Source organism: Lithobates pipiens, unplaced genomic scaffold, assembly GCF_037356315.1.
Source record: "Lithobates pipiens isolate NorthernLeopardFrog02 unplaced genomic scaffold, aLitPip1_a1.2 Scaffold_3, whole genome shotgun sequence".
NCBI lineage: Eukaryota > Metazoa > Chordata > Amphibia > Anura > Ranidae > Lithobates > Lithobates pipiens.
Genome location: NW_027507790.1, coordinates 140,286,256 through 140,298,587, shown reverse-complemented (window position 1 = coordinate 140,298,587; position 12,332 = coordinate 140,286,256). Strand labels below are relative to the sequence as shown.

Below are 12,332 nucleotides of genomic sequence, written 5' to 3'. Positions count from 1 at the left end.
TTTCTTAGACTCCACACGCAGCTCTGCTGTTAAAAGGTTTTCTATCTCATTTGCTCGACACCCAACCAATGGTATGTTTTTTTTTTATTTTAAATGATACCCGCGTGCTCCATTTTTTTTTTCTTTTTTTGGTTTTTCAGACATGGAACGCAGGCTCACGTCTCAACTTTGAATAATCGTAACTTCATTGGCGTTCACATTTCACTTTTTTTTCCCCAAAGAAGAACTTTGTCATAGTCATCTACATTGTAAAGTTTATTTACAAATTAAAATTGTGTACTGACCATGATGATTTACTAACAAATACAATTTCAAGAATTACTATTGAGCAGTCATATACATTTTTTATATTACACCATAAAGTTTTTTTCTAAAAATTCTTGTGTAGGACTGTGCACAGGTGTTTAAATATAATTTAATTTCAGCTGGAAAAATCTTTTTGCACTTGCTATTTGTACTTTCAACTATATTTTAGAATTGTAAATTATGTTCTGTTGGGATTTGTTTAAAAAAACAACTAATTGTAATATGCCTAACAAGATTTGAATTTATATAATTTTATATGTTGGGCATTTTTTCCTAAAGGCTTCAAATCACAGTACTACAAAAACCATAAGGCACATCTTTTGCATATTTTTAACTCCATTGCTTACACTTTTTTAGTAGGGTTTTTTTATATATATATATTGTCGCCCAAAATTGTTGGTCTGCTTCGCTAGTATTTTCATCCTGGTTGTGATAGAATTTACCACCCCCCCTCTTTTTTTAAGCAATATTGCAAGTGCAAACCTAGCAATAACAGATGCAAACGTAAGTATACAGCAATTACAGGCAAGACAGTTTTTCTACTTTAAAGAGTGGAAATTATTAATGCACTGTCTTGTAGAATTTAAGAGTTTTGTGTGTTGATAATGTTGGTAAAATAACAATTCTGCCAATTAGAATATATCTCAAATCTAAAATTACAAATGCTTTTATGTGTATATTTTTCAGGGTTTGAACTGTACTCCATGGTGCCTTCCATATGTCCTTTAGAGACTCTCCACAATTCCTTGTCTTTAAAGCAGGTGGATGAATTCCTTTCTGCAATCGCAGCCCCTTCAAGTGACTGTCTTCTGGATACCCCCACTGATTTTCCTTGTACGCTGTCTTTTTATTACTTTTGTATTAAAATTTCTGTTTTGTATGCCACCTTTGTCATATTTTAGCCAAGGATAGCTTTTTTAATCATATCACATAAGAAATCCTGGTCCCCATTTCCTACTGGATGCTTAGTCCAGTTTTTGACCTTATCCCCACCTCCAGTCTTGCTTGATTTCCAGTGTTTTCTGCAGAAGTGATTTTTCAAGATAACCCTGTAGAGAATCCACAGGAGGACAAGCGTAGTGCTGAATCATGTTTGCAAATGTTCTTTTTACCTACCAATTTATAGATTATCCATAGGGCCACAGAGAGCAGTACTGATTAAACGTGCTTTATTCCACCCCAATTATTATTATTTTTTTATGTTTATTATGAATTTATGCTTTAAAAATTAAAGGTGCTCCTCCCTTGGAAAAATATCCTTGTCTTTATTCACCTTCCCATTAATGGAATAAGAGCTCGCAAACAGTACCATATGTTGAGACTATATCAAGTGTTTTAAGACATATTGAAGATTATTAAATTAAGTTTTTTTATCTTAATGCAATCTATGCAAAAAGATAAAAAAAAAAAAAAAAAACCTTTGTGTGTAGGAGCCTCCCCAGCACCCCCTAATTACTTACTTGAGCCCTATCTCTCTCCAGCGATGTCCACGAATGTCTAAGCCATCCAGGACATGCCTCCTGATTGTCTGAGACACAGCACCGGCACCATTGGCTCCCGCAGCTGTCAATCAGTCAGCCAATGAGGGGAGAGAAGGAGCAGGGCTCTGTATCTGAATGGACACATTGAGCTGTGACTGCTCTAATGCAGTCCACTCAGCAGTTTCCTATGGGGGCCCTCAATAGACGGGAGGGGCCAGGATCACAGAAGAGGGACCAGAGAAGAGGAGGATCTGGGCTGTTCTGTGCAAAACCAACTGCACAGAGGAGGTAAGTATAATATGTTTGTTATTTATTTTTTTAAACAAGACTTTACAATTACTTTAATTGTTTGTGCTATAGAGCTTTTTTAGATGATAAACAGATGGATTCCCTTTTCACGTGTATTTGAATATTTTGTAAAACACTATGGTAATTCTGTACAAATCTTAAAATATGTATTTTATTTATGTTTTCCTCTTCTTAAAGGTACTCCTGGTTTTCATGTTGGTAGTAGAAAGGTGTCCTTGAACACATATACACCAACGAAAATACTACCAACACCACTGTTTCCAAGCATGGACCTGCCCGATTCAAGCTCTTCTACTCTGTGTAAGTTGTCTTGCCTTTAAGGCAACCTTTTAAGCTATTGTTATCTACATTTTTATTGTGCTCATAAAATCAAAAATCCCTGGTAGAAATTCTATTGGAGATTATTTTTTTTTTTTAAATATGAGTGGTCGGACCACATGCATTTCTTTTATTATTTTTATTTTTTTTGCATTTCATTTACAGTAACATCACAGAATAGCATGAACATTAAACAAACCATAGCAATAACCATAATCCTAAAATGCAGAAGTTTATATACCCTTTGATCTTATCATTGTTGCTTTCTTTAGCATCCAGGACGGAATGCAATTCTTTTGATAGAATAAGGTACTTTATGTGTTGGCAGCCTGTTTGGTTTTTAGCAATAAAGCCTCCAGGCCCTGTAAATTGGTCTGCAGTCTAGTATGAACCACACTTGAGTGCCCCCAAAGTGGCTCAGTGATGATGGGGTCAGGAGATTGTGATGATCACTCCAGAATCTTTGCTTTTTTCCTGCTGCAGCCACTAAGGGGTTGACTTGACCTTATGTTTTGGATCATTGTCATGTTGGAAAATCTAAGTGTACGACAGGGCATCCTAAATGTTGCTGAATGCAAATTTTCCCCCAATATTTTCTGGTAATATGATGCATTCATCTTGTCATTCATTTTGATCAAGTTCCTTGTGCTACGGTAGCTCACACACATCCATGCTTTACAATAGGGATGCCACTTCTCATAGTTCTTGTTGACTCCTCACCTATTATAACATTTATGGTTGTGACCCTAAAGTTCAAATTACTGTCAGTTTTTTTTTCTTTTTGTTTCCCCTCTTCACAGCAATCTATCCAAATATAGGTAAAAACTTTTGCCTTTAGTTATAATTTAAAGCAAAAATCTAGATACAATTGTCTTTTGGAAAGAGCAGGATAGACTCAGAACTTCTGCTAGGTTTTTGTTGCTTTGTGTGACCACATTGTGGATTTTCTCCTTTGCCGCCTTTTTCTGTGGCACCTAGACAGGAAATTAAGGAAATTTGTGTCAGCTAATGAGGAACAGGAAGGAGCAGAAAGTAGTAAAACCTCAACAGAAATTCTAACCCTTTTCCATTCTGTTTATGTAGTTGTCTTTGCCCCAACTGGAGAGTTTTAACATTGTTTCCTCTCTCTGAAGTCCTTGCCATCATGGCAAGAAGTGATGGGAAATCTCGCTTTCGGGGAAACCTTGCAAAAAATGCATCCCACACCTGAACGCCTCCAGGAGAGTGCTTGGTCAACAGCTATACCATGAAAACGTTATAACAAAAAATAACAGCACTCAATAAAACCTCAAGTAATGAAGTCATAGATGCCAAAAATAGAGCTTCAGTATACAGTGCATGCTTGGTATGCTGAAATTCAGTCTTTTTGCATCTATGACCTCGGTAAATTATTGAGGTTTCATTGAATTTCAGCCTTTTTGTCATTAAGCTGTGAAAACCTGAATTTACCCTTCCAGGTAGTACATTGGAGGCCTGTAATAAGTACTTGTAAGCATTGGTAGCGCTTGGCTTTCATTGCAGATATGCTGACAACATTGTGTAAGCAATAAACAATCATTCCTTGCTTTCAAAAATTCAATGCTTTGCATCACCGTCTATGTTGCTGTTCCAGGTGGGTCTGCCGCATAATCCCTTATACATCCAGTGTTCATTTACCTCTCTGTGTAGTGATGCTCACTTTAAGAAGGTACTACAACCACTAGCAGAAGTTATTATTTGTGATGATGATTTTGTTTTTCATTTCTTAGGTGGCAGTGGGGCATCCAACACCATATCTGGAACTGACCTTGTCCAAGAGGCGGGAGAATCCACTGAGGTCAAAGCAGATGGCTGTATACAAGCAACAATGAACCTGCATCCCTGATTACTTGCACTGCTTTAAAACTGGAGAATGGGTTTACTTAAACCTTGTATCTATATGCAATATATTTAAATATTATTTTTTTACTGTAGTCTCAGTTTGTATATACTGATAAGACAGATGAATTGTACATACAGTATTTTGTGTTTACAATATGCTTCACCATCAGACCAGAAGACTATTATTAAACTGTATCCACTTTCAACATGTGGCAATACAAATTCCAAAATGTTGCTGCTTGTTAGACCTGAATTAAATAAGGTCAATTCTTATCTGCTGTCGTTTTGAGAACTGACCACATGCTTTATCAATACAAGCTAGCATGAATGTTTATAATTTTTTATTTTTTTTTTAAAGCGGAGCTCTGTGCTAAAAAATGTTTTATGTTTAACGGTCAAACATATCTTAATATAGTCTGATTTAAAAAAATATATATAAAATCAGTTGCTGCTCTTTGTTAAAATAGCTTTTGTGCAGTGCCCTAAGATCCCTCACAGTATCTTGAAAAAGTATTCATACTCCTTGAAATTTTCCACATTTTGTCATGCTACAGCAAAAAGCATAATTGTGTTTTATTGGGATTTTATGGGATAGACCCCTGATGGAAGAAAAAAAAAATGGTTTTCAATATTTTTTTATTTTTTTTTACAAATATGTGAAAAGTGTGGCTTGCATTTGTATTCAGTCCCCCTGAGTCAATACTTTGTAGAACCACCTTTCACTGCAATTACAGCTTCAAGTATTTTTGAGTATGTCTTTATCAGCTTTGCGCATCTAGAGTGAAAGTTTTGCCCTTTTTTCTTTGCAAAATAGCCCAAGCTCTGTCAGATTGGATGGAAGAGCATCTGAACAGCAATTTTCAACTCTTGCCACAGATTCTCAGTTGGATTTAGGTCTGGTTTGATTGGCCAATATAACACATGAATATGCTTTGATCTAAACCATTCCATTGTAGCTCAGACTGTATGTCTCACGTCTTTTGCAGACTCGTAACAGGTTTTCTTCTAAGATTACCCTGTATTTAGCTCCATCCATCTTCCCGTCAACTATGACCTGCTTCCCTGTCCCTGCTGAAGAAAAGCATTCCCACAACATGATGCTGCCACCACCATGTTTCAAGGTGGGGCATGTTCAGGGTGATGTGCTTTGTTGGTTTTCCACCCACACATAGTGTTTTGCTTTTAGGCCAAAAAGTAAAATTTTGGTTTCATCTGACCAGAGCACCTTCATCCACATGTTTGCTGTGTCCTCCCTAATGGCTTCTCACAAACTGTAAACAGGACTTCTTATGGCTTTCTTTCAACAATGGTTTTCTTCTTGCCACTCGTCCATAAAGACCATATTTCTGGAGTGCACAACTAATAGTGGTCCTGTGGATGGATTCTCCCACCTGAGCTGTGGATCTCTGCAGGTTAGGTGGATGGCCATGTCTTGGTAGGTTTACAGTTGTGCCATACTCTTTCCATTTTCGGATGATGGAATAAACAATTCTCCGTGAGATGTTCAAAGCTTGGGATGTTTTTTTTTTTAAAGGTCTAACCCTACTTTGCCACTTAAGGACAGAGCCTCATTTTGAGATTTAGTGTTTACTGGTATAAAACCCTTTTTTTTTTTTATTAGAAAATTACTTGGAACCCCTAAACATTACATATTTTTTCCTAACATCCTACAGATGGCGGTCGTTGCAATACTTTATCACACCGTATTTGCACAGCGGTCTTACAAGAGCAAAAATACATTTTTGAATTAAAAAAATAAGACAACAGTAAAGTTAGCCCAATTTTCTTTTTTATATTGTGAAAGACGATGTTACGACAAGTAAATTGATACCCAACATGTCACGCTTCAAAATTGCACCCGCTTGTGGAATAGCGAAAAACTTTTACCCTTAAAAATCTCCATAGGCGATGTTTAAAAAATTCTATAGGTTTGCATGTTTTGAGTTAGAGCAGATCTGGACTAGAATTATTGCTCTCGCTCCAACGATCGCGGTGATAGCTCACATGTTTGAGTTGAACGCTGTTTACATATGTGGGCGCTACTCACGTATGTGCTCACTTCTGTGCGCAAGCTTGGCGGGACGGGGCACGTTAATATTTTTCTTTTTTTTTTTTTATTATTTTACTTTTTATTCTTTTATTTTTACAATGTTCTTTAAAAAAAAAAAAAAAAAATCACTTTTATTCCTATTACAAGGAATGTAAACATCCCTTGTAATAGAAAAAAAAGCATGACAGGACCTCTTAAATATGAGATCTGGGGTCAAAAAGACGTCATGTTTTGATGTCACTTCCACCCTGCAATGGTATGAAGCTGGGTGGGGGCCATCTTCCCCTCGCTCAGCTCCATACCACACAGGGAGAAGGATCCGATTGCCTCCTGCCGACAGCTCCATTAAGCAGCTGAGGGCAACGGAGAGTGGCAGGAGGGGCCCTCTCCCACCACTGATTAAAAGTGATTGCAGAGACCACTTTTATCTGAAAGCCAACCGCCTGCTGAAGAAGTGGATACCGGGGTTATGGCAGCTAGCTGCTGCCATAACGATATTCCACTTCAAACAGCCCACATATGACCTGTCTGGTGTGTTCCTTGGCCTTCATGATGCGGTTTGTTCACTAAGGTTCTATAACAAACCTCTGTGGCTTCAGAGAACAGCTGTATTTATACTGAACTTTAATTACACAAAGGTGGGCTCTATTTACTAATTAGGTGACTTCTGAAGGCAGCGCTAGATTTTAGTTAGGCATATCAGAGTAGAGAGGACTGACTACAAATGCATGCCAGACTTTTCAGATATTTATTTGTTGGTTTATCACATAAAATCCCAATAAAATATATTAATGTTTTTGGTTTTAACAGGACTAAATGTGGAAAATGTCAAGGGGTATGAATACTTTTTCAAGGCACTGTCATTTTGAGTGGTGGTTCTCAGAAGTTTCTGAGAGTGGGGCTTATGTGTCTCTTTGCTTTCTGCTTAACTGCTTTTACTGCTATATCAGTCAATGTTTAGCTAACTATTGTGGCCAACTCAAGTTCCTTTTTTTATCCTCCTGATTTAAAAAGAAAAAGAAAAAAAAAAAATTGGAATAGTTAGTTTCTGTGCATTACTAATATGACACATGACTGTCGTCTTTTTATATACCTTGCATTTAGCAGATGTCTGTGTTTTTCCACATCAGAAGATAGACATGCAGGCATGATTTGACCAGCCTTCAGACTTGTCTATTGGGCTGTTGTGCATAAACTTGCATGAATGTGTATTGAGTCCTATTGCCATGAAGCTTCAGCTGCCCACACAGTGTGTCAGATTCATACAGGAAGTTCACAAAATCCAGGCAGAGGGGGCTGCAAGACAACAGGACGCAGCTTGGAATTTTCGGCTTTCAGTATCAAGATGGGTGTTATTTAGATAGCACACGCATCTCACAATTTGACAAAAAAGCTTTCTTGAACCTGCATGTAAAAACTTTGTAGCGTCCTCCTTTTTAAGAGAATGGCATGATTTCAGTAAAATTGTAATGTGCTTTTCTATAAATACACACCTGTACAGTAATCTAAGGATTACACTTCACATTTTCTTGACCAGTAGTATACTGTAGTGGAGTACGGTTAACCATAGATGGCCACACGTTCTGGAAATTGGGGAAACCTTATTTGTAGTGCCCAAATTCACAGGGGAATAAAGCGTTGTGTGCATGGTTAACATCTTGGAAAAGTTAAGGATTAGTCAGCTCACACACAGGGTTTTCCAAAAATGAACAATTATGAGCAAGTTTGGCATCAGAAGTGAACCACTTAGGTGAAAGCAATGCAGTGGGCAGAGTCATTTGTGGTCACCATTGGTACATGGGTATAGATAATCTACCATACTATTTTTTTTTATTTTAATGACATTGAAACTGAAGCCCTATAATCAACTTTTAATCTGTTCGACGGTTGTGAGAAGCACACTTTTTATATAGGGTCTACCATATTACATTTTTTCCATTGCTCCTTAACACATGCTGTTCTTCTTCATATGCTATCTAACAGTATCTGTACAGGAACCTAAATTCACCTTTTTTTGGGCTCCGACTCTTATGTGAGATTGTAAAAATCAACCACCTCCACTGCAATCATGCACTGAAAGTCTGCCTGGGTATAATGATGTATTCACTCCTTTCTTAACCACTTCAGCCCCGGACCATTTTGCTGGCAAAAGACCAGACCACTTTTGGCGATTCGGCACTGCGTCGCTTTAACTGACAATTGCGCAGTCATGCAACATGGCTCCCAAAAAAAATTGACGTCCTTTTTTTCCCACAAATAGAGCTTTCTTTTGGTGGTATTTGATCACCCCTGCGGTTTTTACTTTTTGCGCTATAAACAAAAATAGAACGACAATTTTGAAAAAAACGCATTATTTTTTACTTTTTGTTATAATAAATATCCCCCAAAAATATATAAAAAAAACACTTTTTTCCTCTCAGTTTAGGTCGATACATATTCTTCTACATATTTTTGGTAAAAAAAAAAACGCAAAAAGCGATTATTGATTGGTTTGCGCAAAAGTTATAGCGTTTACAAAATAGGGGATAGTTTTATGGCATCTTTATTAATAATAATTTTTTTTTACTATTAATGGCGGCGATCAGCGATTTTTATTGTGACTGCGACATTATGGCGGACACATCGGACATTTTTGACACATTTTTGGGACCATTGTCCTTTATACAGCAATCACTGCTATATAAATGCACCGATTCCTGTGTAAATGACACTGGCAGTGAAGGGGTTAACCAGTGGGTGGCAGTGTAGGGATTAAAGCCCCGTACACACGAGCGGACTTTTCAACATCCAAAGTCCGACGGACTGAGTCCGTCAGACTATTCGATCGTGTGTGGGCTGCAACGGACTTTTGACTCGCCAAAGTCCGAAGGACTTTAGAATATGGAACATGCTTCAAATTTTTCCGAAGGAACTCCGCCGGACCCGGTCCCTTCGAAAAATTCGCTCGTGTGTATGCTATTCCGACGGACTAAAACCGACGCTAGGGCAGCTATTGGCTACTGGCTATGAACTTCCTTATTCGAATCCAGTCGTACGTCATCACGTTCGAATCCGTCGGAGTTTAGTGTGATTGTGTGTGGCCAAGTCCGCTCAGCCGAAAAGTCCGTCAGAACTCCGTCGGAACTCCGACGGAACTCCTTCGGAAGTCTGTCGGACATAAGTCCTCTCGTGTGTACGGGGCTTTAGTGTTCCTAGGGGTGTGTTACTAACTGTGGGGGGCTGGGCTTTCATTTAGTGAACATTGATCTCTGCTCCAATCACATGGAGCAGAGATCAGCGTCACTAGTTGCTAGGCAGAATGGGGAGATGCTGTTTACAACGGCATCTCTCTGTTCAGCCACCCCGTGAGACAATCGCGGGTATGCCCGCGGCGATCAAGTCCCCGGGACCCGCGACTCACGGGGGTCCCGACCAGCACGCAAGTGCGCTGCTGGCAGGGCGGCATTAAAGATTGGACGTACCTGTACGCCAATATGCGTGCCCGTGCCATTCTACCGACGTACATCCGCGTGTGCTGGTCGGGAACTGGTTAATTGGCTTGAAATTTTTTATTTTATTTTTTCTGTTGACTAACATCAGCCAATATAAAACATTTCCAGACAGTCATAAAAAAAGCGAAATTATGTCATTGTAGGAAAGCCATTTTCTTGTACAAAGGCAATGCAGATAGACATTTGAAAGTAAAGTTGATTTTTATACTGTTTTCACAGCTGCTCTTCATGGGTTGTTGGAGAGATGTAAGAGAGAGGGAGTAATAAAGAGCTGACAATAGCATTTATGCATAGGTACTGCTAAGACCCCTTTCACACTGGGGCACTTTTCAGGCATTTTAGCGCTAAAAATAGCACCCGAAGAAGGTCTGAAAAACGCCTCCCAACCCTCCACAGTGTGAAAGCCAGATTGCTTTCACACTGGGGCGGTGTGCTTGCAGGACCGAAAAAAAAAAAGTCATACAAGCGCAGCATCTTAGGGGCGGTGCAGGAGCGGTGTATACACCGATCCTAAACTGCCCCTGCTATTGAAATCAATGGGCAGCACTGCCAAAGGGCCTGTAAAGTGCAGCGGCACCTTGAGGGCGCTTTTAACCCCTTCTTTGGGGTTAAAAGCACCCCACTCTCGCCTGCACATCACCGGTAAAGCTTCGCTAAAACTAGTGGTGCTTTACCACTAATGTGACCCGTGCCCCAGTGTGAAAGGGTGCCTTAATGTGATGGCATAAGAAATGACATGGGTCACTGTAAATTTTAAAACCCAGCTGTTGGGGCCTATTTACACCTGATCACAATGGGCCGCAATATACTTGTTTGTGTATGTTGAGGCATGCTGCATTGGCCTTGCCCTTTCAAAGTGTAATGTACCTCGTTGCACACAAGTTTAGGGCTTGCTACATTTTTTGAAGCACAGGTGTATTCCAATGCCACTACAATGTGCCCACTTATGGCAATGCATGGTAATGTAGCGTACATAACATGCATTTTAACAGTCCCTGGTTGATTATGTTATAAGGATTATTGGGTCTCTTGAACAAAAAGTAGTGACTGTTCTTTACTAAAACTACACATTTTATTTAAACAATAAAAAGTGTGCTGTTGCAAATGATAAAATACCACATCTAAGTGAGAAGCTCTACTGATGCAGACATCTCATTTTTAGTCTGTACTAGTTGTATAGTATTCATCTGTTACGTTGGTTGTGTTTTATCCAGTGTTTTGTAACATTTTATTTTTTTCAGCAGTCTACCAGTTCACAACTAAATATTTTGGTTACTTACATCTGTATACATTAGCAGTATTGTTTTAGTATGTCATTTCTGGTACATTGCTATAGCCATTTTACTTTTTTTTATTAAAATATGGGAATCATGTAGATTCATGTGCTACAGATTAGGCTACAATCTATTCTAGCCTAGGATTGTGTAAACGAAATTCTGTTATTATAAAAAAAAAAAACTTTTGTTACTGTACGTTTAGCACTTGACACCAATTGTTTTATTTTACTTGTATTGAATAAAATATAAATTATTTTGCTAAACCCAGTATTTTCTGAGTGGTAACAAACAGCCAAAAGGATTTTCTTGACTGGAGAAACTGTAATTATGTATGCATTAGTCATGCAATTTGCATTGTTAAATATTGCATTTTTGCTGTACCTCTACAGGACTTTAAACTGAACCTAAATACAAAAGAAAAGTTATATTGAATTCCCCTCCCCCCTAAACTTAGCCTATTAGGTAATGTTGTTAACTCTCTTACCGAGACATTTCAAGCATCCCCTGTAATAGGAGCTTTATCCGTTGAGTTAGCCTTTAAAGTGGAAGTAAACCTATCATTTTAAACAGTTTAAAAAAAATGGCATGCTGGGAATGCTAACTGTCACATTGGTTGTGCTCTCAACCAAACTGTCAAACCACCCAATGGCCGGTGTCATAACGAATCACATGTGCAGCATTATGGCAGCTGAAGATTAAACAGAGGCAAAGATGGCAGCTTCCGTAGATGAAAGCGATAGGGGAGTTTACTTCCACTTTCAGGCCATTCTCTACTAAAGGATGCAGACATTGCAGCTCTCCTATATAGAACAGAGAAGTCAGCAGGTGCCTATGATGAGTAGAGACCTTCCCATTGAGAAATCTGTGTGAGAAGGAAGGTGAAACAAATGGTAAAGTCTTCAAAGAGAGGTTGTTATCTGCCCCGCTGAGGAAGTTCTAACAAACGCATACGAGGGAGGAGCCACACACGGATAATGTCACCTGTTGCCATCCTTTGAAGCAAACAGTACAAGGCTGTGCTACATGCCTGTATCATTTTAATCCATGTGAGTAGTCCATTTTTGTACACAAATTTTAATGTTTGCACAGTGAGCACTTAGATCTTCCTTTTTTTTTTTTTTATATAAACATGGTTTGATGTCCCCATTGAGAATACCTATCTGGAGGAAAAGCTTGAATTAGTTTGTTTTTGTTACCTACCTTTTGTGTGGGACCTGCTCACACGACTGCCTGTTAGCTC

The 12,332-nt window shown here is 38.6% G+C and overlaps 1 protein-coding gene across 5 annotated transcripts in view; it reads left to right on the top strand.

The window, feature by feature from the left end:
- The window catches only part of PPIP5K2 (diphosphoinositol pentakisphosphate kinase 2), a 200,490-nt gene extending 189,135 nt beyond the window's left edge, over positions 1 to 11,355 (top strand). For 3 of the 5 annotated variants that reach the window (XM_077462328.1, XM_077462326.1, XM_077462324.1), the window contains 4 exons: positions 9 to 71; positions 994 to 1,140; positions 2,274 to 2,396; positions 4,163 to 11,355. In XM_077462328.1, coding sequence (XP_077318454.1) covers positions 9 to 71; positions 994 to 1,140; positions 2,274 to 2,396; positions 4,163 to 4,278 — 449 coding nt within the window. In that variant the 3' untranslated portion in view covers positions 4,279 to 11,355. The remainder of the gene's footprint in view (positions 1 to 8; positions 72 to 993; positions 1,141 to 2,273; positions 2,397 to 4,162) is intronic. The other 2 variants (XM_077462325.1, XM_077462327.1) reach the window with 1 other exon arrangement.
- Positions 11,356 to 12,332: the final 977 nt, after the last annotated feature.